The following is a 27995-nucleotide window of genomic DNA, read 5'->3' on the forward strand; positions in this document are numbered from 1 at the left end:
TTGCTAAAAAAGAAGACAATACCTAATCGGCTCTTTACTGTCCATCATCATCATCATAGCTAATACCATTACTTAGGCAAAAATATTAAGCTCCGTACGAAAACTTAAAGCACTTAAATATACCACCCTATGTAAGGAGGTATATTGAAAATCTTAAAAGTATCTTAACTTTTTTTTTAAACCGTCGCGAAATGTTAGTACGGAATAAAACGTTTATTCCATTATATAATTTAACCTCTCTCGAAAAACACCGACTCGGCACTTTGGTTTTTATTTGGCGAATGTTGAAAGAGTTTTTCGTAATTGCGAACAATTCGCAGTTTCGAGAACAGTCAAATTGCTGACAAATGACGTGGCGTGAAGATAGTATGGGGAATGGATATGGATCTGTTTGTTTCTATATAAGTTCATCCTGTTATCGTCTAACTCATAAACTATCCATAGTACGCGACAGGTCGATATGGCAATCGGCGAAGGAGCGCCCCGCACATCCGCACAGACCCTGCGCTGACCCAATGCGGGCGGACGTGCGGGTTTGCGGGGCGTCTCTCCACCCCATACCCCGATTGCCATCTCAACCTGTCGCGGACTATACATTATATGGGTGCGCTCCCATCTGGGTTTATCCACCTAGTGGGGGTCTGCCAACCCTGAGCTTTCTAGTGCGAGGTCCCTATTCTAATACCTTGAAACCCCAACGTCTATCGGTTTTTCGAATTATGTGCTTTGCCCATGTCACTTCAGTTCGCAACCCGTTGAGCTATATCGATTACTCTAATCTCCTCATTTTTTTTTGATCACGTACAGAACCTCCAAACATTTATGGCTCTCCATCGCCCGCTGAGTGACTTTGAGCCTTCTAATGAAGCTCATAGTTAGCGACCATGCCAGGATCCATATGTGATATAATAACTGGCAACACGCACTGTACGAAGACTTTGATTCTCAAGCACTGATGAAGTTAGGGCGAGAAGAATCTCGAAGTTTCCCAAACGCTACTCAGCCGAATTGGATTCGGTGGCTAACCTCTTTCTCGAAATTTCTGAATTTTGTGCCCCAGGTTGTCTACAATATCGAGTGTAGAGTTCTCAACGATTATCGTGGGATTAACGGGTGAGGCGGGATATGAGCCTTAGACGCGATATTCGTGTTACTCATGTTCATTTTTTGAGTTTATACAATATAAAATTAATTATATTATCTATTGTACCTTATATAACTTTAAACATAACATTGGTAGGTAAGGTACTATTTCCACCTGTCTGTCTATTTCGCTCCCACGTGGAACAGGCAAGGTTTCGCCGGTGAATTTTCCCTCTGAACGGTACACGACAAAATTTATTGCAACAATTTATATTTGGATTTTTCGGTCAACCTTTTGTTTCAGTTCAATAAACATTAATCTCTGTTATCCGACCGAGTAATAAATGGGACACGAGGTAGTACGTGTAGTTTTAACTAGTACCTATTTACCTAGCTCTATGACGTAGAATACGGTATGCTTTTCTCCGAACTAATTGGCGAATATTTGCAAATTCACGTAGACCCATGTAAACCGTGTCTACTATCTGTTCGTATTACAGCTTATGGTGATAGTTACCAAATTTGTTGTGACCCCCTAATCTATTAGTGCCAAATAGCCTGTATATGCACATAATTATGATCGTACATCAAAGGGGTTGAATCATTAGGCGTTTGTCAAAATTAAAAGGTACCTATTATCTTTATGATACCTACTGCATGTAGTGAGATGATACCGATGTGTATATTGTAAGATGTGAAAATGCAACGATACAGGATGAACTGGACCTTGGTAAAAAATATCTATATATCTAAGTATAAGATTAGATAAGATTATTATAAACTAGCTGCCCCGGCGAACTTCGTACCGCGTAACAGTCGATTCTTTTTCAGGATTTTTTTTTAAATTTTCTCTCCGTAAGAACCATCCTCGTACTTCAAGGAATATTATAAAAAAAGAATTAGCGAAATCGGTTCAGCTGTTCTCGAGATTTGTGATCAGCAACACATTCAGCGATTCATTTTTATATATAGAAAGATTATCGTTAAAGATGTTGCAATATAAATAGCAATAAAATAATTATTAATAAAAATAACCTACGACATGACAACATTATTAAATAAAGTGGCTGTGACATACGGACGGACAGACAGACATGACGAATCTATAAGGGTTCCGTTTTTTGCCATTTGGCTACGGAACCCTAAAAATGTCTAATGTAGTCATTCCAGCAAAAATAAATGATCTCTTAATATAATTTGAGTAAAAACAGTTTTATATGAAACAGGAACAACATTCCTGAAATATATTTATATGTAACGAGGGAAATCCTTTTTCACTAGAGCTCCAATTCAAACAGTTCCTGCAAACGAATTGGCTCACACAATAGTCATTCAACAACCAAAAGTTAGGAATGCAACTGCATTTTTTTTGTTAAAAAACCTATTCTGTATGCCATCGATATTTTGAATGGAAAAGCCGTCGACGTTTTTCTATACGATTTTTTTTAAATAATGTGTGATTGATTGTTGAGTTTAAAATTGACTTGCTAAACCGTACCTATCAGGTGTCTACTGTAAGTCCCGCAAATTGCTAATGCAATTATTGACGTCAGCACTACTCTGAAATTTCGAGCTGATGGTATATTTCGATGTTAATGAGACATGGTTCCAGCGCATTAGCAATTTGCGGGACTTATATCTATTCGTATTGTACCTTAGTGAGAAATAGCCAGTAGGTATTTGATGGTACGTCAAAGGGGTTAAATAGGCGTTTGCCAATTATGGAACATGGACGTAAATACGTATTTTCAGAAACTATCGTCAATTTCAAGCGATGAAATGAATTCGAAATGAATTTATTTTCATTTCATGTAGGACGGCATGTGCCACTTGTGATTTTTCTAGATGATGCCAATTGCTTATTGTCAATTTTCGGGATGCAAGCTACCTCTGTACCAAACATAATATTATGAATCGGTTAAACGAGGGGGCCTCTAAGAATCCCGTGGGAACTTGTGTGAACGTATTCTAACAAAAGTCGTACAGGCTGGATTATTTGGCCGACTACGTTGTATGACCGTATAAAGCCAAACATGTCTGGTTAAAGCCAGATGTCTGACTTTTGCGGCTCTTACACCCTTTGCAAGTCGTCTCGTGCAATGCGATCATTAATTTTTGCCCATTTCTTGTAAATTTTTGCATAAACAGTTTCTAATTACTTCATGTTCGGATGAACTCTATAATTTCATTTAGCCGGGAAAGGTGTAAATCTTGTTCCCGCTTTTGATTGCCGAACTGGCTTTACTTTGATTACTTAACTGGGTCTATCTATAGGACTTCTATTTGTACAAAAAAATATTAACAATTCCTTGCCGTCAAGCATTTTGGCATTCCAGATTGTGTCCCATCGGGCTATTAGAGTGAGGGAATAGAGAATGCACCTGTGTTTGCGCACCACACTTGTGCACTATGATATCTCCCGCGCAGTTGGCTAATCTCTTTGGAGATTCGCCGCCGTGGCCAAAATTCGGTTGGGTATTATTATTATATATTTTATAAACTTTTCACTCAGTAGGTACTAGGTACTAGTTAACTGTTACTGCGGGCATGTTTTTCAATTAAGAGGGTTCGTATCTTCCGGTCCGTTGGGGCTAATTTTCATAAACGTTGTTTTGTACGCGCCCGGTCCAGACAGAACTTGGGGTAATATAAATTTACCGTTTGATATTTTATATCCCTAAAGGCTTATGGATTATTTTTGTAAGTATTAATAATTACTGGCAAGTCAATTAAATTGTCGAAAAAGTTATATATCGGTATTACGGAATTATTATGGAATAAATATTATTATTTCGGCAAATTGTTAATATTCTATGTTAAGATGATTTTAAGTGTGTTGTATCAGTACCTTTAATGTAATCATAATTTTTTTTAATAATCATGATGTAAGTGAATAAAGTATGTGAATAAGGGACACATTTTGATTTCATAATCAGGATTTTAAGATTTTTTAAAATGTTTACTTTGAGCCGGGCTTTATCACTTCGTGATTATGTCGCCTCCAGGATTTTGAGATAATATGAGCGTAGATAAACAATTTATAAATTCATGTTTTACAGAATAGTTTTAGAATACCTTATATTACTTAACTAGCTGATGCCCGCGACTTCGTACGCGTGGATTTAGGTTTTTAAAAATCCCGTGGGAGCTCATCAACTGGGATGAAAAGTTACCTACGCCCTTCCCCGGGATATAAGCTAACTCTGTACCAAATTTCATCAAAATCGGTTGAAGGGTTGGGCTGTGAAAAGCTATCAGACAGACAGACAGACAGACACACTTTCGCATTTATAATATTAAGTATGGATAAAATCTGGAGTCCAAACTGTAGGTAATAATATAACTAAGTAGGTGGGTACATACTTGTAGTAACAGAATACATTGTAAACCCTTTATTGCGAACCTCTATTTAACGAAAAACTAATTGAAAAGTAGAAATTGCTAAGGTTCGTTTGGTTTACATTATTATTCTTATATTGAAAAATTCTACCTATATAGCGTAGCAACCATTCTCAATAGCGAAACAATACGTCATCATTTAGACCCTAATGTCCCTTTAACCCTTGTCTACCATTCCGCACATGCCCAGCGTGGTAGACTATGGCCGAAACACTTCTCACTCTGAGAGGAGACCCGTGCTCTATAGAGAGCCGGCGATAGGTTGACCATGATGATGATGAAACACTAATTTCACTGACTTTACCATACTGATATTATAGCGTCGTAAATATTTCGAATGTACAATGCTTAGAAATGTGTTGATTTGTTGTAATTGTCTAGCACGTATTTACTTACTGTACTTCCTACTATCGTTTTATTGCTAACCAGTTATTCATAGAGTTATTTTGATTTCTTTTACTTTCCGTTTAACGAAAACTCTTTATAACGCACTAAAATACCCGGTCCCTTCAATTTCGCTACATAGAGTGTAGGTACACTGTAGTTCCAACTTCTATAACTTCCAACTTATATATTAACATCAATTTTAAATAAAGCCCTTTTACTAACTTGGTCACGGGCATAAAGCCTGCATTATTTAACCTTTATTACGGGTATTAATTCGAATTAACAGGTTTCAGCCCTTTCGCCCTTCGGGGCCTATTGTCATGAACGATGTTTTATGTTACGTCCAAAGTTACACCGGTTTTGTTTTACCCTTTTACAGCCGCACTCAGAGTCGCTAATCGTTACTTAAAATTGAGTTAAAACGAGGCAGATTTATGTGAGAGATATAGCTTTGTCTCGTTTTAACTAAACTTAAGTAACGATTAAGCGACTCTGAGTGCGGCAGTTAGAGCAGTATTGATTGACCCGTAAAGTATAAAAATATGACGGACTGTTTTCTTTAATATGAGTAAGTATGGTACCTTTCAGGTATATTTAATGGTACTTTTCAGGTACTTACTATTAAATATTTAATTTAGGTTAAGGCAAAGATATTTTATGTTTTTGATTTGCTGGCATAGTAATCCTACTAATCCTACTAATATTACCAATGTGAAAGTGTGGATGTTTGGATGTTTGTTACGCAATCACGCAAAAACGGCTGACCGGATTTGGATGAAATTTGGAATGGAGATAGATTATACCCTTGATTAACACATAAGCTACTTTTTATCCCGGAAAATCAAAGAGTTTTCGCGGGATTTTGAAAAATGTAAATCCACGCGGATGAAGTCGCTGGCATCAGCTAGTACTCTATCTGTCACCGGGATGAGAGCTATCTCTATACCCTGAGTACCCTAATAGGTTTTGATTCCCTTCGTCAAGACCCGTTGGTCTTGACAGACAGACAGACAACGAAGTGATCCTGTAAGAGTACCTTTTTTCTGGAGAAACGGAACCCTTAAAAATGAAATGTCAGCAACAAAACAATCGAAAAATGTAGTGGTTGGTGAGAAATATAACTTTACCAATGTAGTGGTTGGTGAGAAATATAACTTTACCACGGGCAGTAGGTATGCTCATATAACTTCATACTGTGTCTGGGTCAGTGAGTAATTAGAACAAGCTAATACGTGTGCGAATATTTAATGATAATATTAGACTACTTAACTTAACTTTGATTTTATATATTCTTTGCTATATACTTATTGTCATCTTCGTGATCAATTCATCGCCAGACCACTTTTGAGCATTGGTCTCCTCTCGGAATGAGAAGGGTCTAGGCAGATTGGCATACTTCACACACCTTTGATAACAGAAACCAGTTTTACCAAAATCGGGTGAAAACTCTTGCACCAAGGCAAGCAATAATTATTTATTTTAAAACTAGCTGATCCCCGCGGCTTCGCCCGCGTTATTTAGGTTTTGAAAAATCCCGTGGGAACTTTTGATTTTCCAGGACAAAAAGTAACCTATCCATAGTAGCCCGAAGATGCAAGGATGCAGTACCAAATTTCGTAAAATCATGTAAACGCATGATTCTTTAAAAATCCTGTAGGATCACCACGATTTAGGAATGCAATTCCTTCTAGCATTAGGGCTGAGGAGTTGGGACCTCGATTTCAAAAAGTCTTTCCTTGGTAAGTACCTCCAATATCAATTTATAACCGACAGTTTCTAAATCCCATCAGTCTTGGTGATCAGGTCCCCTGCAGCATCAGGGTTGAGGAGTTGGAATATAATTTTTTTATGGGACAACCCATAAAAAAAACTATAAAATTATATTCCAACTCCTGTCGCAACATTGTCTCCTCCTCTCGTTGCCAACTCCTGTCGCTGTGTGACATTGTTGTCGCAAAGTTTTTCTATCGATTAAAAAAAATTACGCAAATCTGTTCAGAACTCTCGAACATTTCGGTGTGCTTATGTTACTCCTTGGTTAATCCTCTACTTGTCTGTGAAAGTCCCGTCAAAATAGATTAGCTCGTTCATACATACAGACACTTCAATTTTATTTACTAGTATAGATAAGGAAGTAGTCAATCAACAAGCTCTCATGTACAGCTGGTACCAGTGGCGTGCATAGGATTCCGAGCTAGGGTAGGCATTAGTCAGTTAGGTTACCTATTTAAAGGCAGTCATTATGAAAAATGACCATTTAGCTATTTCAATTTGGGTAAGCAGTGCTTTTATGTCTCTATGACCTGCACGCCACTGGCTGGTACCTATACCTTAATAAGATGAAATGTTGATTTTTAAGAAAGAAATTCCTTATAAGTAAGCTGACAATGTATTGGTGGTTAGTTTTTCTGATACTGCAGTGTGGCGGTTATCATTTAATATCTAGTGGCAAAATATCATTATGGCTGACGTATTGTGGGTGCCATTTTGAGCAACCCTAACCTCTTAACCCTACTTACTTAAAACACGGCACCACTTTTTTATACAAATAGCTTAGCCATAAATAACATTAGTCCACGGCAGGGTTCGGTACTTAAAAAAATACAGGAAAATAGCCTTTTTTTCGCCATTTTTCTCCGTTATTCCAGCACCAGGGTCCGGGGAAGGGATTTATAAAATGATATTATAACAGTTTCATTCAATTTCGCACTCGACCTTCATCAAATTTATTTTTTGTCGCGTCACGGCCACTTCTATGTAACGTTCGCTTTAATGGCTATGGTGGAAAAATTGCTTAGCACAACGGCTCTTTTAGATTTAGGAGAGTCGCTAGAAATTCTGTAATAGCCGTTTTCGTAGTAAAGGTACGCGGAGATTTACATAAAGTCAGATCTTCGGGTTATTGTGGCTAATTATGTAGTTTTTCAGGGTTCCGTAGCTCAAAACGAAATAAGGAACCTATAGGGGTAAAACAGGGGTTTGAAATTTGTGTAGTCTACGCGAACGAAGTCGCGAGCATAAGCTAGTAGCCTATGAAGAGAATAAAATTGTTCAATAATTTAAAAAAATCTTGACACTTCAACAATCAGTTGTTAGTAAAGTATCAGTAATCAGTAGTTGGGGGTTAAATAGTAGTTTGAAATTTGTGTAGTCCACGTGGACTACATGTTGTAAACTAATTCCGAAAGTGGGTGCAATACTTTTAGTTTGTTTACTTGATGCAAAACCAACAATCGTAAAAAATAAAATAATTGTCACGTTCACGTACGTAGATTTTCAAATTTTTCCTCTGAAAACTATGTATGCCACCCCCGGGCATTCGAGTCAACATTCCCAAAAAATGGGTTTGTTAAAAGGGTAAAATTCAAATTGGAGTCTGTAAATTACGTCGTACTTATAAATCGACTCCAACAGAACATTAATGTTCGTCGAAATAAAACAGAAGTTGTACAAAACACAGTAAATGCTGTCGCAATAAATTCAGTATGCAGTCAGCAAAAAAAAAGATGAGAGGTAATAGGCTGGCATGGTGTGGGCATATAATGCGGAGGGAAGAAAGCCATGTCACTAGAAGAATGTTAAGTATGCATGTGGAAGGAAAAAAGAGGAGAGGACGACCAAAGAAAAGGTGGATGGATTGCGTGAAAGAGGATATGCGTGAAAAAGGGGTGGATAAAACGTTGACGAATGACAGAAGTGAGTGGAAGAAGAAGACATGTTGTGCCGACCCCACGTAGCGTGGGATATGGTAAGGAAGAAGAAAGAAGTCAGCAAAAATTCCCGGTGAATTATGAATACTGAGATAAATAAATCAAGATTATTATGATGTTTGAATTCATTATGAAGAAGTAGGCACCTACTTATCTTGTGAAGATGGTTTGTTATCTTTTTTCTTTTAATTTAAACTTTCTCGAGTTACGTTATTATTGTTCGTTACCTAGTTTCGTTCAAGAACTTTATGTACTCATAATGTCCAATTATTTTTAGAGTTTGCTATTTTTCTGAGAGGATAAGGATAATTTGGAACTTCTAGAGAGGCTTCTATACAGGCTGATGTGGCCCTATGCTGTGTTGCCTGTGTGTGTTATGCTTATCATGATCAACCCATCACCGGCTCACTACAGAGCACGGGTCTCCTCTCAGAGTGAGAAGGGTTTTGGCCATAGTCTACCACGCTGGCCATGTGCGGTTTGGTAGACTTCACACACCTTTGAGAACATTATGGAGAACTCTCGGGCATGCCGGTTTACTCACGATGTTTTCCTTCACCGTTAAAGCAAGTGATATTTAATTAATTAAAACGCAAATAATTCCGGAAAGTTAGACGTACGCCCTGGATTGAAGCCCACTAGGCTATCACAGCTTATAATATAACATAATAAGTACACAATAACCTCTATGTAACGAGGATGGTCATTCCAAATTTCCGAACAAATATCGTGTTTGTGCTAAAATTTGTATGACATGACCATCAAGTTAAGCAAAGAATGTATGCTCTTGTGTATCTAAGCATACAGCATAATGCAGCTGAGCTGGAACTTTTTTAGGGTTCTGTACCTCAAAAGGAAAAACGGAACCCTTATAGGATTTTTGTGTGCAAAATGACCCACCAAGTGCGTATACATAGAGGTTTATAAGAACCGCTTGTGCTGGTAGGTGACGAAGATCTAAGTCAGTAACTGGATGGGTGATCGAGTTTGTAGTTCCGAATTTTTGGGATTCGGAAAGCATGGTCCCGCATTATAACTAGGATCTGGTAGTAATTAGTTCAGTCTTTGCCAAAAGGATCTGGGAGCCCTTTACATCATCCTTGGAATATCCAGAATCAGCTGGTGCATGTGGTCATTCAACTAGGTGTCCAAACTTGCAGGATTTTTAAGTATTTTTGGCCAAAATATATCACGGTGTAAAAATGATAGCAATCGATTATGTTACTGATTCTACACAAACTACATTCAGGTTTTGCTTACACTAAAACTAACGTCGATATCGCAACGCATCGTGTGCCCCCAGCCTAAGCCATTTTAAAAAGCGCGTGAAACATTGGGGCCGATTCTCTAGTACACAATCTCTAAACTAAACTAAATTAACAGGTCTAAATCTAGTGCTTTCCTTTTCCGCAAGCAACATTATGAAAGGGATAGCAATAGATTTAGACGTGATATTTTAGTTTAGTTTAGAGATTGTGTACAAAGGAATTAGCCACATTGTTTTCTAATATTGACAGAACCTTTTGTTTGAGATTAGGGCACTTTCCAGAGAAGCTAATGTAATAACCCAAATACAAGTAGGTATACTCTACTATCTACTTGTTAAATATTTAGCGGAGATTGCGACCGTTTATAATCCTGGTTAAACAAAAGCAAAGTAAACAGTTGCGAAGCTCTTGTCTAAATCTCTGTTTATCTTTATTAAATTTGAACAACTTTCAAGAAATTTTGGCCTTATTTTTGTATTACTTACTGTTTCTTGGAAGTTTTATAAATTGAATTTCGTTCTTGATTTCTATTTTCTACGCACTTTACTGTTGCCAGAACTTTACCGAACCGAAACCAGGGTGGGTTATCTAGTTTCTACCAACTAGATAACCCACCCTGGTTCGTTAAAAATGCCTGCTTCTATCTTTTAATTCTCTCTAAGAATATTAGCCATGGCCTACTGACTAACATTTTCCCTTCTCTCCAATTAAGCGTGAAGCTTGTGCAAGGAGTAGGTACGACAATAGTGCAACGGGTGGGGTTTGAACCGGCGACCTTTCGAATTTTAGTCCCCACCTTTAACCGTTGAGCTATTGAGGCTATAAACATTATATAAAATTCTAACTACAAAGCATTTTCGATAAACTGAAAATATTGAAGGTATGAAACCAATTAATTGTGTCGGACAGGTAGCGTGGGCAGTTCAGACGAACATTCATTGGTCTAAACTGAGAGCGAATAATATTTGAAAGTATGAACAACTGCCCGAAACCCAAAAATATTGCTTACGCACTGTACCAAAGTTGGTCAGTTTGGGAAGTTAACCAATTATTATACTAGTTTGTGCGGACCCTCCTCGTGAATCGTGATCTGATAATGATTTTGGCAAACTTTTAATAGAATCTCAGCGGCGATACGTCATAGAAACACCATGATTCGAAATCGGGGTTGGAAAAGTTACGTACTTGTATCAGTGCAGGGGAAATATTATATCGATGAATTGAGGCATTTTTGATGTCACAATCACGCACCGTGGGAAGTCAGTAAGACCACTCTACGCATGTGGTAAGACGTCGCCTTACCTACATCCTACATCATCATCATCATCATCATCATCAACAACCAATAGACGTCCACTGCTAGACATAGGTCTCTGTTAGGGACTTCCACACGCCACGCGGTCTTACGCCGCCTGCATCCAGCGGCTCCCTGCGACTCGTCTGATGTCGTCCGTCCACCTGGTGGAGGGTCTTCCAACGCTGCGTCTTCCGGTGCAAGGTCGCCATTCCAGCACCTTGGGACCTCAACGGCTATCGGTTGTACGAACTATGTGCCCTTCCCATTGCCACTTCAGCTTCGCCACCCGTTGAGCTATGTCGGTTACTCTAGTTCTCTTACGGATCTCCTCATTTCTTTTTCCAAAACGAATTTAAGATTTTCTTTTAATGGAATCTCGATGGTGCTACGTCAGAGAAAGATTATGGTTCAAAATAATTGGTGTTGGAAAAGTTACTGAGGTGTACCTTCGTGCAGGGAAAATATGTCGATGGACTTTTTATTGAAATAGTCCTCTAACTTTTCCGAAATGAGTTTAGGATTTTCTTTGAATAGAATCTCGACGGGGCAATACGTCAGAGACACGTCACAAGGTATAGTTCGGAATTGGTTTTGGAAAACTTACTTGGATATGTAACTTTTTCTAAACAAATTCAAGATTTTATACCTACTTACAAACATTAAAAGTTTCCCAAAACCATTTTCAAAACGAGACAGGAAGAAAATCTTAGTTAAAAGCAAACTGTATTATTTCTTTTACCTACTGATAAATTCTCGCGGGAAAACGTCTACCTGTCAAGACCCTTTTCTCAGGAACACGTGGAGGTATCAAGTTGAAGTTAATATCAATAAGTAAATACAGTCCTTTGGAGCTGTAAAAAAATATAGAAACTAGAACTTCTACTGTAAGTCCATACATGATATAAATGACAAGATATGGTCAAAATTTTACACGGCTTAGAAACCAAATAGCTTCGATCGCAATCTTGAAGGAAAGTTTAGCCGATATCTCGGAAATTATCCACTTTAGGGCAAAAGTTACTTAAATTAATATTGTAGAAAATAAAATTTTGCATCTTTTGTTTCCTGTATTTTTTTTTGTAAAACGTTTACGGTTTATGACCGATTTAATGAACCGGTTTTACCAATATTTAAAAAGTTATCGGCCGAAATATAGAAACCGCTTCATCGGAGCGGCACCGCTCCGTTGTTTATGCGTCACAAGAAAGGACACTGTCCAACGCTGCTACGTCGCCGCTGCGACATAACAACGTTGTGTGTGGCGCCACACCGCTCGTGTGCCCGTTGATACGGTGAAATCTTTGCGGTGCGTCGCCGCAACGCATCGTGTGCCTCCAGTCTTATAGATGGTACTCTAGAATTTCTGCCGCGAGTAAATTGTACAAAGCAGTTAGCGTCGAAAGCAATTTCTTTAATTTGAAATGCCAATTCTGTTTTAATGCATTAGAAAACCGAGTCGCTTTTCAATATTGAAAACCGATTGGGAATTCAAACTCTATCTATTTTATTTACAGGGTTTATTTTTTAAAACGAATTAATAAAGTTCTGTGAGAAAGGTAAATGTTCAAACTGTAAAGATAATAATTTATAGGTAAGTAAGATTATTTGGAAATGGATGAGGAAAGCTGAGGACTGGGTGTGACTTATTTGTTCATGAACACATTTTAATTTATTTTGTGATGTAACCACAAATTCACGGTTTTCGGATTTTTTCCTTTACTTGTGCTAGAAGACCTACCTACCTGCCCATGATTCTAAGTCAACGGGAAGTACCCTATAGGTTTTCTTGACAGACACGACATCGACACGACATCGACAGACGGATAGACAGATAACGAAGTGATCCTATAAGGGTTCCTTTTCCTTTTGAGGTACGGAACCCTAAAAATAAAGCACGTGATGGGCTCTCCAGGTGAGTTGAGCCGGTAATGGTACTAAAAGATGGCAGCCAAGGGCAGCCCCATAAAACTTTGACATAGATTAATGAAGCACTTCATTTCCTTTAACTGCTATCATCAGTGACAATCTTTCGTTGGATTCTTTTCAAATAGATTAAAAGTTATATTCAAGGGTTTGGTCAGAATACGGTGTAATTTGATTTGATTGATAGAAGCGGCAACTTGCACAAAAAATAATAAGTTTCCATCCATTCATCAATCATCATAATCATCGTCCCTATAGGTACTATTGTAAATATATATCTCGCAAAGAACTCGCCAGAAGTCGGTGGACTGGTTCTGTTTAGTTCTGCTCTGCTCTATTTTAGTCTATTCCATCCCATTCCGTTCCATTTCTTTCCGTTCAATTTCATTCCCTTCCGTTGCATTTCATTCAATTGCCTTCCCTTCCGTTCCATGCCGTTCCATTCCGTTCCATCCCGTTCCATTCCATATGTAAATGCACGTCATTTGCCAATGTTATATTACCTAGTATGTAAAATTTAATTTCATGTACCGAAATATTTGGTTTGATTATTCTGACGACTGATGTCCAACGTCAACTTAAACCTACCACATCGAACCTTACCACCATTCGGCGGGCGAAGAAACACCTCACTGCTCTTAAAAAGCGAAAAAGTCCATAAATATAGTGATTAAAAGTTTGATTGCGTGCCGTTTTGTATCCAGGTGACGGAAGGGGGAGGTTTATGAAGGCAAAAGTAAAACACGAGCGATCTTTAAAGGCATTATGACTGCAATAAGGCAAGCTAATGACAGTCATTCGATAAAGCGATCGGCTGAGCGACTCGCCGTTTAAACTTTTAATACTCCCCCTTTATCATGGCACGCGCTTGGGGTGATGTTTCGTTTTTCAAACTTTTACAAATAATACTTTTCGCAACCGACATAACTCAACGGATTGCGTAGCTGAAGTGGCAATGGGCAGGGCATGTAGTTCGTAAAACCGATAGACGTTGGGGTCCCAAGGTGCTGGAATGGCGACCTCGCACCGGAGGACGCAGAGTTGGAAGACCCCCTACTAGGTGGACGGACGTCATCAGACGAGTGGCAGGGAGCCGCTGGATTCAGGCACAAGACCGTGGCGTGTGGAAGTCCCCACAAGAGACCTATGTCCAGCAGTGGATGTCTATCGGTTGATGATGATGATGATGACTTTTGGCAACGTGGCTTTACCTCCACAATCACACGAAGTCCAGTCTACTGATTCACTAACTCAGTAACACTGAACGATAGCCACCGAGTTCATTTGACATTTATTTTAAATCCATTCAAGGTTTGCTACGAAATATTATTTTAATATCTAATGATTTCAAGCTTATTTCGTGGTTTAACGACATATTTATCAGCAAAATCTAAAAACCGTGAATTTGTGGTTACATCACAGAAAAAAAAATTAAAATGTGTTTTGAACAAATACTGCGCGAGCCTGACTCGCACTTGGCCGGTTTTTTATTCCATCATCAACCGGAGGCAGACGTACGCTCTGTTTCTATGGATGTTTCCTTAATTATTTCCATTGAATAGAAATGCTAGTGTTAATTCTTCGAATGAACGGAGCAAAGTTTCTAAAACGTTGCACGTTTAACTCGCAAACGAGGAAATAATTCTCACGCAATCTTTTCATTAGTACTCGTCTATTATAGCTTTTGTGCAAATGAATACGGCTGCAGCGTTCGTTGCAGGAGTGAAACTAATGATCTGAGCAATTTGTGATTTTGTTATTTTTAAGTGCAATTAAGTAATCCGCGAGAGCTGTGATAGTCTAGTGGGAGGTGTCCGCCTTCTATTGGTGAAAGCCAATCTACACTTGCCTTTGTGTGTGTGTTGTTTCGGATTGACTATGCTGCGTAGGCCCTACTGGCCGCTACAGCGTCACCGGGGGGGTTGGCGAGCGCGAAGCTCCGCCTGGGGGTGAGCCCTAGGGCTCGAAGAAATAATACGAGAGGTCGGGGGGCAACGTCCTCCTAAGGGCGCCTCCTGTGAGGCTCGGACCACGGCTTAGGATGACGTTGGGATGGGTTGAGTTGTCGGTTTTGTTGGTTAGTCCGTACGCCCCCGAGGCCGTGGCGTGAGCCCACGTCCGGGTGACGTTAGAAATCGGGGACCTCGTCTTCGCCGGCGAAGACGCTGTGATGAGGTTGAATTGTGTAGCCCTACGAGATAGGGTGCATTGTCGGTCATGATTTGATCGTCGGGGTCATTAAGGACGTGCTTAGGGCGTCTTTTATCTGGGGGGTCGTTTCGGTCAGGGGTGTAAGTCGCTGCCTCAACTATTAGGGGGTTGGGGTGTCTAATGGCTTTCTCAAAATAATTTTTGGAAAGCTGTTTAAAGTAATGAGCTATTGTCGGGAGTTGGAGGTCTCTGTGGAGGTCCACGTTGCGCATGTACCACGGGGAGCCAGTGGCCGTACGCATAAACTTATTCTGTAGGACTTGGAGAGGTTTGAGAGAGGAGGGCGGCAGGTGTGCAAATGCAACACAGGCATAAGACATTATTGGGCGGATGCACGTTTTGTATAGCGTGACTTTGTGTCGAAGTGACATTTTGCTCTTTGCGCAAATCATGGGGTAAAGACGGGAGAGCACATACGCTGCGTTCTTGCGGACTCTACGAATGTGCGCGGCGAAGCTCATCTTGTCATCAAAGGTTACACCCAAGTACTTGGTATTAGTTTGCCAGGGAATGGGGCGGTCGTAAAGAGTTATTTCAGTCTGTCGAAGTTTGTATTGTGATTTCCTTTTGGACTTTTGAAAGAGCACTGCTGCGCTTTTCTCCGGGTTAACCTCTATCCTCCAAAGGCGGAACCAGTGGCCTAGGCTACTGACTGCCTTTTGGAGTCGAGCTTTAACGTTCCGGTAGTTTAAGTCGGAGCTATATAGAGCGGTGTCATCCGCGAACTGGGCTATATGAACATGAGGGGATCTGGGAATGTCGCTGGTGTACAGCGCGTACAAAAGTGGCGAGAGCAGGGAGCCCTGAGGGACTCCTGCTCGGAGAGGTCTTGGGGAGGATAGGGTCCCATCCAGACGGTAGCGAAAAGTTCGATTGGTGAGAAATTCTCGTAGTAAACGTACGAGTCTTTCGGGCACGCCTAGATGGTAAAGCTTGTAGATCAAGCCGGCGTGCCACACCTTGTCGAAGGCTTTGGCTACATCGAAGAAGAGGGCTCCCGTTGGGATACCTCTCGTTTTGAATCGGTTGAAGCCGAGAAGGATGTGCTCCGTGAGGCGGTGCACTTGATGAACACATGAGTGTCTGGTTCGAAAGCCAAATTGCTCGTCGTTGAGGAGGTTTTTCTCCTCTACGACGGACCTAAGTCGATTAAGGATCACTTTCTCATACACCTTGCCAAGGGTGTTGAGCAAACTAATGGGGCGGTAGCTAGTAGGGAGGTTCCTAGGTTTCCCTGGCTTGGGGATGCCTATAACGGTAGCTTCTTTCCACCTGTCGGGGAAGGAGCATCCTGCCATGAGGGTGTTAAAAATTACAACCAGGAGGTTGATTAATACGTCAGGGAGAGTTTTGTTATTAATAGAGTCGGGGCCTGGGGCTTTTTTGGCGTGAAATTCTTTGATAATTTGACGAACTTCGCCGCTATTTGTCGGGAGGATTGGATCGCCACCTGGGGCGGAAGAGAAGATAGATGCTAGTTTGTTTTCAACTAGTTCTATGTGGGGCTTGTCTACAGAGATGGTGCTCGGGGAGCATTGGGCTTCTAAGCTATCGGCCAAGCATTCGGCCTTATCGACATCTTCAAAGGCGGGCGGTTGATTGGGACGTAAAAGCGGAGGAGTGGCCGAGACAGGGTCGGCTTTGAGAGCTCTCGCCAGGCTGTAGTAGGCTACATGCGATGGCTTGAGCTCACTCAGCTTCCTGTCCCATTGTTCGTCGCGGAGTTCGGCAAGGCGAGCCTTTACCTCCCTCTGGGCTCTCCAGAGTTCTCTCCGGTTGTCGGCGTTAGGACATGCGTCATGGGCTCTACGTTTAGCGTTTTTGATGGTGATGAGTTCTCTGGCGTCGTCCGGCAACTGTCGACGGGTGAAACCGTTCGGCATCTGTCGGGAGCAGGCGCTTAGAGCATCGCGGATATGATTAGTAAGGTGCAGTGAGGCTGCATGCGCTTCATCTAGACTACCTATAATGTCAGGGATTTGAGAGATGTGCACTGAGTCTATAGACTTAAGATGCTCTGAGAGCTTCTTGAAGTCAATGACTGTTTTGGTCGGGGGGGCCGCGGTGGGCGGGGGTCCTAGCCGCAATAGGACGGGACGGTGGTCTGAGCCTAGCTCGGACAGCACCTCCAAAGGACTCACCTGAAGGGCGATGTTCTTTAGAAGAGCTATATCGAGTATGTCCGGTCTGTCTGTTGAATTGTCGGTCATTGGATAACGAGTCGGTGTGTCAGGGGCTATAACTATGAAGTTAAGATCGGGGCGGTGCGTCAGTCTTTCGAGTTGGCGTCCTCGTGAGTTCGGGGAGCGGCAATTCCAACTTTGATGTTTGGCGTTAAGGTCTCCGGCCACGATAACGGAGTCTCCTAATGAGAGAAGTGCGCGGATGTCACTTTCTAACAGATCTTTCGAGGGAGAGAGATAAACGGATGCTAGTATGACCGACGGATGGCCAGTCATACTCACCTGACATATGGAAGCTTCCATGTTGGTTAGTTGTGGAGGATCGAGAGGAGTGCAGTGAAGAGCCCTTCTGTAGTATATGGCAGTGCCACCCTTAGCAGTGGCCCTGTCGTTTCTGACTATATTAAAATTAGCAATTCTGGGATTACTTCTACTAGGTTTCAAGAAGGTCTCTTGCACTAGAAGAATGTCGGTTTGATGTGCACATACAAATTCGCGGACTTCGTCCATTTGGTCGATAAGGCCGTTCGCGTTGTAGAACGCGACTACTAAGGAGTGGGGTTTTAATCTACCTTTGGTCGTACTATCCATTATGGGTTGCTTTAAGGTTATTAATGGAGATGAGCAGACCCAAGTGTTGGGTAATAGCTAATTTGGGATCCTTCCTGAAGGTCCGGGCGAAAACTTCCATCTCCACTATATCAATAGAGGCGAGGACAGTTTCGATTAAGTGGAGATTATCCGCAGCGTTAGTCGCCGCGGATGAATGGAGAGAAGGCTCTGCTTGGGGCTGGGGCGTAGGCGCGGAAGCCTTTACCGGGGCTGATTGGGCGGGCTTGGCCGGGGCTGGTTGGGCGGGCTTTGGCGCAGGGGGGTTAGCCCTGGGAAGGGGTTTTTCCCATGCGTTGGTGGCCGGAGCCGGCGCAGGGACGAATTTCTGGGCGGGTTGGGGAGCTGCAGCAGGTTTGCGGCCGGCCGGTTTGACCCTTCGCTTTTGCTCCTTGGGGGCTTTAGGGCATCCGCGATAATTCGCGATGTGCCCTTGAGACCTGCAAAGAACACAGCTCGGGGGTTCCTCGGTAGGTTGCTTCCTGGGGCAGTCGGAGGTGCCGTGGTCCCCTAGGCACTTAACGCACCTGGGGTGGGCGAAACAATTCCTTGCGGAATGGCCGTACATCTGGCAGCGATGGCACTGGCCCATCCTGCCGCGGTTACGGGGGGGCTCTATTTTAAGACCCGTGAGGCGACACACCGATGTGATGTTATTGATTTTCTTACCCGCGGGGGTAAGTTCGAGGGTTACGAGCACCATCTCGTAGGGGGCTTTGGTTCTAGGATGGTACATCCTGTGAACCTCTAGTACTGGCAGCTCCTGGGAAAGGAGGTCTGTCTTTATGTGGTCGGTGTTCAGCTCCTTCGGAAGGCCGCGAATGACTACGCGTAGAACGCGTTCCTCGGGAAGAGCGTAGGTATGGAACCCTACATTCTCTTGACGGAGAGTCTTGGTGAGGAGGCGATGGTCGCCTGAAGTCGGACATTGGACTTTGATTCCAATGGCGGTCGAGCGGGCACTCGTGAACGAGATGCCCCGCTGGTCTAACAGTGGCAAGATGCGCTGCCAGCTGAGTTTTTCCCTAATAAAAAGGGGAGGGACCTTTTCCCTTGGCGAATCCTCCATGGGGGAGTCTTCCGACTCCTCCTCGGGGGTTGCCTGGGAGGTTGTGAGTTGAGTACCGGGCCCTGAAGGGGCTGCAACGCCCACCTTTTTAGGTGGGTTTGCGTGGGACTTGGAGGCCTTCAGCTTTCGCTTCTGGGCCTTCGTCTGTACAGTCGTAAATTCCTCTGTTTCAGAGGAGGCTGGGGACGTCTCGGAGTGTGGCTCCTTAGGCGGGATCGGTGTTTGGGCTGAGGGCCCAGCTGGGGTTTTGGAGTGAGGCTCCCTATTGTCTGTCGGTGTCACTAACGGGGTATCGTCCTCCATGGCCATGGCCGAGGGAGGAGATGCCGGGGGTTGGTCAAAGCGCGCAGGCTGTCTAGTGGGGTCTACCTTAAATTTATTAAGGTAGATGGGGTTTCGGTTTTTGAGGTCGGCGATTAGTGCAGTCATGTCCAGGTCTTGCCAAATGGTTTGGGGCAGCTCCGGGCCCTGATGGGGCCCAGGAGCGGGTTGGTCGGGGCCCATAGTGGACCCGGTGGCGCTAAAGGTCCTCCCTGCCAAGGCAGGGAGGTGGGTACCTACGGTTACACTTGCCTAGAATGGTGGACTATTTATGGCCAAACCACATCTCATTCTGAGAGGAGACCCGTGCTTAGTAGTGGGCTGGTTCATGATGAATGATATAGCTGTAGATACTCGTACAGTAAGTACCGATGATTTTGAAAAATGTAAATCCACGAGGACGAAGTCACGGGCATCAGCTAGTTATGACATAACTTTTTAAAGCAATTCTTTCACTATGAGTGAAACAATTTGTCTCTCGACTGCACTTCTATTGTTGACTATGGATGTTGCTAATCTGATCTCACAGTCCAGCAGCTATAAGTACTTGTAAACTTTGCCCTTGTTCCTAGCTACTCCGAACAATACCTAGACTTGATTCCTAGTACGTGCTTCCCTATGTTGTTTAGGAACAGTTTATTCTGTTACCTGTTTTCATGACATTGTATTGAAGTTTGGAGTTTCCTTTGAAAGTTACAGTGTTTTAAATTAGATTTTAGTAACGTTTTCTACTAGTTTATTTAAGAAAGTTACAGAACAAGGAATCTGGGGTAGAAAATCCTATAATAAACTGAGAATAATATACAGAGTAGGTGGGTATCAATTTAATGGCATTATTCGAGAGATATTATCTTTATTTCTCTCTCCACCTCTCTCATTAAGTTAAATAAATATGATACTATGTTATATGGCAGTATATTTGCGAAATCGAACGTGAATATTAGCGAGCGAAGCGAGGTATCTGACGAGGTCTATCTTTAGTTAATCTGGGCTTTATTATGCTGCTTATTAAAGCAGATTTGTATTAATTATTTGTATTGTTTTTACCTACACTTCAAGGAAATTTTTAAATAATTTTAAATACATATCAAAAATTGCGGCACCGGCAGGGTTCAAACCTACGTCTTCTGGGTTCCCGCCCGAAGCCGTGACTGCTAGACCACCGTTCGCTTGCTGCCAGTTTTTATTAGATTCAGCTCCCGTTCATTTGATAGCTAAAGGGAATCGAATTTATCTACGTCCGCGTATCTCGTTATCAAATCCGTTTTTGATTCTCCTTTAGTTTTGAATGCATAATTCTATAGATATATGTGCTATTCTAGATAGTTGTACTAACTTAAATTGCACATTATTAAACCTTTAAGAAATTATTCGTTTTATTTTGCGTAAAAACTTATCATGGCATTAACACTCTATCTAACGGTTCATAGGATTTTGACTTTGTTATTCCTCGTCGCTGAAATTGTGTTGATTTTTGTAAGATTCGCGATTTGCGTATTACAATGTACCCATACAAATGTTGGCATGGCGTGGATTAGGCTTTACACCTCTATTCCGTAGCGTGGCTCAGCCGGATTATCCCACTTACACCTACATTCCAGAACAAGCACTACCTTCGAGCTAGTTTAAACATGGTTAACATAAATATGGTCTCTTTCTGCGTTAACCGCCATTTAGAATTTAACGAACCGTACCGTAACCGAATAGAACCGTAAGATACAGAGATGAAATTTTCACTGAGTGTGTATTGTTGCTGCTGTAACAACAAATAATAATTTAAAAAAAAACCGACTGCAATATACCTAACCGTTTTTATGTTAAAAAATTAAAAATAATTTAATTTATTACCGAATATATTATGTATAAGTACAAGAGTTAATATAGTTCTATGATAATATTTTTGGGGCCGGTTTTTTGTAAAAAATATATTTAATAATTTTTAGTGACCCCACCATGTATTGAAATATGCTATGCCTGGTCAAAAACCTACTGTTTACTAAGCTATTACACTGATCGCGAGCAGATTACTCTTATCCGTTGAGGAGTTCTATTATCTATCTTCGAAGATGTTCATCAGATCTTCACCAAATTTATATGGGACCACCTTGAAAGTATACTCTTTCAAATAAACAAAGAATTTTCAAAAACCGTCCAGGGATCTTCGAGTAATCGGGGAACATATCTACATAAAAAATAAAAATAAAAAAGATTCCGATGAATTGAGAACCTCCTCCTTTATTGAAGTCAGTTAGAAACCAAGATGGCAAGTTTCTAAATGGTCGCCATACAAATAATTTTTATTTTAAAAGTAGGTATATAGTAATAGTACGTACGATGGTACGGAACTCTTAGTGTGGGAGTCTGACTCGCATTTAAATTAATAAAATTTCTATCCCTTGTTGCAGATATTGACTGACAGTGATATAAGCCGATATCACAATGAAGATCGCTTCGCTAGTGGTGACGCTTGCCAGCTTAATGTTATTGAAGCTCGCGCAGTCCAAAATCGGTAAGTTTTACGCTTTTACCCCCTTTTACCGCGCAAAACTTGCCGTCTATTTTTGACTATATATCGACGTCGCTCTAAATGCATTACAGAAAAGTGCGTTTCAGAATATCTACGTATAAAACTCGGAATATCAAAAACCGTGAACCTTTCACACTAGATTAGGTATTCCCACTAGATTGGTACAATTTGTTTGCTCGCCCCTTGAATAACCCCATGGTTCAAAACCCCATCACCGTAAATCAAAAATTATGTGAGCAAAAAAATGGTCAGGGGCTTACAATGTGGCCAAACTTAAACTGGTGTCAATTCGCAATTAGCACTCACTTCACTTACCTAGCCTCGCGATACAAAATAAAATATAGACGCGAAATTTTAAACCTAGCCTGAAAAGGCACCTTTAGACCTTATCAGCGCATTCCCCATATAGACGCAAAATTCTACATTCTGGCCAGAAAAGGCATCTTTGGACCTTATCAGCGCATCCCCCATATTGACATAACATTCTACGTCCCGGACCGGAAAAGGTACCTTTGAACCTTATTAGTTCATCAGGAGGTACCCTACATCAGTGGGGTTTCTGGATCCTGGTACTTGTGACTACATTAAATCACTGGCCCCTGGCTATTAGATTATATTCTTAACAACGTTTTGAAATCGTGGGCAAGTAAGTAAATGTTAATATAATCGTTCGCACGTACGTTATCATTTTTCTACTTGTGGTCATACACTGCTGCACAGCATAAATTTCCCCAGAGACCTGCAAAACCAGATTACATGCGGCTGTAGGCTAACACTGTTTTTCTTGCGAGAATTTTGTACGTAAAAACGGAATTATTGTGAACTACGTGCTATGTTTATGTGATTAATACAGGAAGTCGACCGTGGAGTCGACCGAGAATTTTTAAATTAGGTACTTCTTAATATTACTAAAAAGAAAGGTTTTCTTTGTAATAGGATTAGGTATAATAATAAGTTTTTTGTAATAATAAGATTTTTGCGCAACGGATCAGCCTGGCTGTCCAGTGCGGAAATGCAGCCAGTATTCTTGGCACCATTCCACGCGGGCATCATGATTTGTATAATAATTAGATAAGGCTAGCTTTAAGTTTCATTGTAATACCTATATTCATTAAAAAATAAAATAAAAATAAAAAAGTTTTTTTAATATTCATTATAGGCGCACGCTTGACCACGATCACACCTCATGGGAAGTGATGATGTGGCCTGAGATGGGACGCGTAGAAGGTGCCTATTCACTCTTGTTTAAAAGATACCTGGATTATAATTGGCAGGAAACACTGATCTCGGAAGAGTATTCCAGACCCTAGCCATGCATGTAAAATGAACTCTAACCTAAAACAACAAATAAATACTTATGCTCAAGAATGGTCTGGTAAGTTGAATTAAGTCTGTCCTTTTATTATTACATTGGTGAGTAAAAGATACTCTTAAATTTAGTTGCCATAAGAATTAGTAGCTGTGTACACTATAAATCAAAGCACGGTGTGGAAATAGGCGCCGCCGCAGGCTAAAGCCAGTGAGGGGAGCAAACATGGCGAGAGAGTTAGTTTGAACGGAATTTCTCGTGGAAATCCGCAATAAATCCAACAATGGCTATCGAGTTATCGATCAATGCCTTAAGAGCAAACACGTATTTGTACCTAGTAATGGCCTCACAATTATATTATTACGTTCTTATGGACGTTATATTGCCAACTCGTATGTAAAACGAAGGTTAGTAAGAAAAAAATTAGTATTGTAAAGAATTATAATACTAGATGATGCTCGAGACTTTGATTTTTCCGGGATAAAAAGTATCAATACGTCAAAATCGATTTAACGAATTGGACGTGAATAGGAACTTTCGCATTTATAGTATTATGGGCCGTGAAAAGCTAGCAGTCAGACACTTTTGCATTTATAATATTGGCATGGGTAGTATAGATAAGCTAAGAGTGTGAAAAGTCGCACAAGGATTTCTAGTAGAATTTAAAGCTTCAGTTAATAGAAACGTTTGGCAGTATAGCAGTCTCTTACCAATACCGTACCGAGTAGCATTCGTTAAATAAATAAGGGGCTGCGGCCAGCAAGACTCCCCGTAGCTTTTGACTCTTACGGCATTGATCAATAAGTCAATAGAACGACGGATTTATAGCTTCGCTTCATTGATGCTTCACTGCATGTAACATACCTATTCTAAACTAGCGACCCGCCCCAGTTTCGTACTGGTGCAATTATTTACAGTTGTAATTTTATCGTGACATGTAACATAGTTCAAGTCCACGGCTTACAAAAATATTTTTAGTTGTCATACTATCTACTACAGTTATCACAGAATTTCTATACAAAAAAACTTTTGCCCGCGACTTCTTCGACCACGTGAACTACAGAATATATATTATAGATTAGCTGATGCCCGCGACTTCGTTTGCGTGGATTTAAGTTTTTAATAATCCTGTGGGAACTCTTTGATTTTCCGGGATCCTGTGGGAACTCTTTGATTAGCCTATGTCACTCTCCAGGTCTTTATCTATACCCATGCAAAAAATCACGTCGATCCTTTGCTTCGTTGCGACGTGATTGAAGGACAAACCAACAAACCAATAAGCAAACAGTCTGGCAGTAGTCGGGCATCTACACAGCTGAGCTACCATCGCGGCGGTGCATCTTCATAGCACATCATACCCGCTCCGCTACACCGCTTAGCATTAGTGAAACCGGTCACATAGTTTCATAGCTTAGCTTTGATATCCTCACAGAATAGCTGCATAGCATATATCTGGTATAAAATTAGCCTTAGTCGCTGCGTCAACGTCGAAAGCGATGCTGTTAGCTTAGAGAATATCACCGAAATTCACATCGAAACAAGTGATTGGGGCTATTGGGGTTTCATGTGGTTAATTAGTTCAAGAGTTTCATTCATCACACACAGGCTCTCTCACGCCCAGCACACTCGGGAATTATGTCACCGACGGTGTCTGTATGTGGGATATGCGTTTATTAGCTTCAATTGAGCCTCGATAGCTCAACGGTTAAAGGAGCGGACTGAAAACCAAAAGGTGGGTTCAAATCCCACCCGTTGCACTATTGTCGTACCTACTCCTAGCACAAGCTATACGCTTAATTGGAGGGGAAAGGGGAATATTAGTTAGTAATTAACTTGGCTAATATTCCTTATAAAAAAATTAATATGATGCACGATGGTCAAATTACACTAGATAAGTTTTGCAGCTCTCCTCTTTGCGAATCCTCAAGTTCTTTGGGCACACTACGAAGTGTGGTGCCATCGAACACCTCGTGGAACAAGAGGACACATGTCCACGTGGTCGTTCCAAGATGGACGGATTTAATCCGTTCCGCAACGAACATTCCTGTTTCCGTGTGTGCACGTAATGTCACCAACAGTAAACCTTTTACCAACACACAATTTTTTTTAAATACATATCAAAACTTGCGGATCGGCAGGAATTGAACCCGCGTCTCATGAGATCGCGCCCGATGCTCTGACCACTAAGATACGGCACGCTTGCTGCCAGAGACGAAATTTCATGTTCACTCAGTACTGAAGCGATCCTAGTAGTTATACCTTTGTATACCTACCTATTAGAATAATGCCGTGGCCAAAATTCGGTCAGTAGGACATTATTTTTCAATAGAGGAGACGTATTACGGTCATAGAACTATTTGTATGATAGCTTACGCACTAGCTCCGACTTCCGTCATCCGAGTTATATCCGTCATCCGTGAGAATATCTCGGATGTGCCTCGGATTCAAATCAGACGTTTGACGTAGATATCTCAAAGAAGTCCACTGAATAGCTTGGATTTGGATCAGAGATCGGATTAGTGCGTAAGCAATATCCGAGTTCGGTTTGAATTTTTTATATCGGATTCGGATCGGATGAGTGCGTAAACGCTCTTAGGATTAGCAAAAAATTCTCTTAAAATACTTTTTGCAACGAAATTTTGAATATTAGGTCTGAAAACTAACCGGATACTGGGTGATAATCCTTTACAAGTTCTAAGCGGTTTCCACTGCATACATACTGCTTAATTATAGTATTATCAAATATGCATAAAGGATTTAAAGATAAAGGTGGGTTGTGGGGAGTGGGCGAGGTATTTTGCGACTGTAAGGGTGTAAGCTAGCATGATCTCATTAATCTTTGTAATTATACAAAGATTTTTGAAACGATGCTGCTTATGGATATTTGGGAAGAGAATCTAAATTGTAACAAACAAATAGACCGACAAGTAAGCGACTTTTTTTTATTTATTTTTTATTTTGTTTATTTGAAAGTAATCAACAGCGTAAATACATAATTATTATTTAAATTTAAATCTAGTTATAACAGAAGGCCAAAAGAGATTACTTAAAATTATAATTAAAACTATTTTTAACAGAATTTAGAATAAATGTAGGTATATACAATAATAAAATTACAACAGTGTGTGTGTATGTTTGTGTGTGTGTGTATGCGTGTGTGCTTTTGTGTGTGTGTGTGTGCGTGCGTGTATGTATGTGTGTGTGTGTGTGTGTGTAAGTGGGAGTGTGTGATTTTTAGTGTTTGTGGTTATTGAAGTTGGTTTTTTAAAAGTTTTTATGCATTTCATTACAAAGAAATTATTTTCAACTTTTTGTTAAAATTTAGCTTCTTTTATAACGTTGTTAAATTAGCGAATGTTCACATTGTTTCTTTTTTTCTCCGTATATCTAAAAGTATCTTAATTGTATAGTTAAAACTTCTTTACGTTTAAACGAGGACAAAGACGTGAGCAACGTCTATTCTAGTCAACAATTTATAGGGGTATAATAGAATTTCCCACCCCCTTGAACCCTTCTAGTATAATGATAGTATCTATGGCGCTTGATAGAATATTAGTCGTCAGTTACGGCGTTGGAACGCTGCCATGTACATAATATTTGATCATAAACCCTATACATATTATAATCTATGTATGATGTATCTTGTAGGGTTGAATTAATTATTCTTGTTATAAATTACAAGCGACCCGTCGGGCTTCGCACGGGTAGCTTATTACAATTTTCGTAGGGATCTCTAATTTTTTTTGAAAATAAAATATAGCCTACTAGATGATACCCGCAACTTCATCCGCATGGATTTAGGTTTTTAAAAAACCCGTGGGAACTTTTTTATTTTCCGGAATAAAAAGTATCCTATGTCCTTTCCCGCGAACCAAACTATCTCTTTACCAAATTTCGCCAAAATCGGTCGAATAGGTGGGTGTTGAAAGGCTAGCAGATAGACAGACAGACACACTTTCGCATTTGTAATATTAGTATAGATAGGCACACGCTTGACCACAATCACGTGTTTACTTTGAAGATTCTATTACTTGTTTTAAAGATACCCGGATTCAATTGGCAGGAAACACGGATCGCGGAAGAGTATTCCAAACCTTAGCCATGTGTATGAGGAATGCAGATGACGCAAAGAGTTTCGAGCGTGAAGATGGGATGTCGACGACATAAGGGTGGAAACTCGCCCGACGCGCGACGTCTTCGTCGACGTTCGGTGGTAAAATCTTTTTACCAAGTATTTCAATCCAAGCGAAGCCGGGATCGATTTTGCTCAATTTGTTCTTTATTCGAAAATGTAATATGAGTATGTGGTTAACATTAACTAGACCTATTTGTCGGATGATAATTTAGGCGCTAATCATAGGCCTGTCTCTTTGTTGACAGGTGGGCTTGATTAATGATACCCCACTATTTGGGGGGTTAATCTTCAAACTGAGTCTTGCGATATAGTGTTATGTCTACAGGAATTAACTGAGTCAGCGAAATCCGATGAAGTCGAGTCTTTTTAGTACCTTATATAAGGGAATTTACCATAGGGCACTCCCTAGCGCAATATTTAAATATGAAAAGCATTCTTATTTAAATATTTGTTTTAATGAAAATGATACACTTACAATGAACAATACATTTTAGTAAAAAATCGAAGAGTAAAAGTTTTGGAATAAAATTTTATGTAGGGGCAAAGCGAATTAATAATTGCGAA

General features: G+C 40.8%; 1 protein-coding gene across 3 annotated transcripts in view; it reads left to right on the plus strand.

The window, feature by feature from the left end:
- LOC117987173 (acid sphingomyelinase-like phosphodiesterase 3b) overlaps nt 1-27995 on the plus strand; it is a 66103-nt gene that overhangs the window by 3588 nt on the left and 34520 nt on the right. For all 3 annotated transcript variants that reach the window (XM_069502234.1, XM_069502231.1, XM_069502232.1), the window contains exon 2: nt 21866-21969. In XM_069502234.1, the coding sequence (XP_069358335.1) occupies nt 21900-21969 (70 nt within the window). In that variant the 5' untranslated portion in view covers nt 21866-21899. The remainder of the gene's footprint in view (nt 1-21865; nt 21970-27995) is intronic.

The sequence above is a fragment of the Maniola hyperantus genome, chromosome 12, assembly GCF_902806685.2.
Source record: "Maniola hyperantus chromosome 12, iAphHyp1.2, whole genome shotgun sequence".
Classification (NCBI taxonomy): Eukaryota; Metazoa; Arthropoda; class Insecta; order Lepidoptera; family Nymphalidae; genus Maniola; species Maniola hyperantus.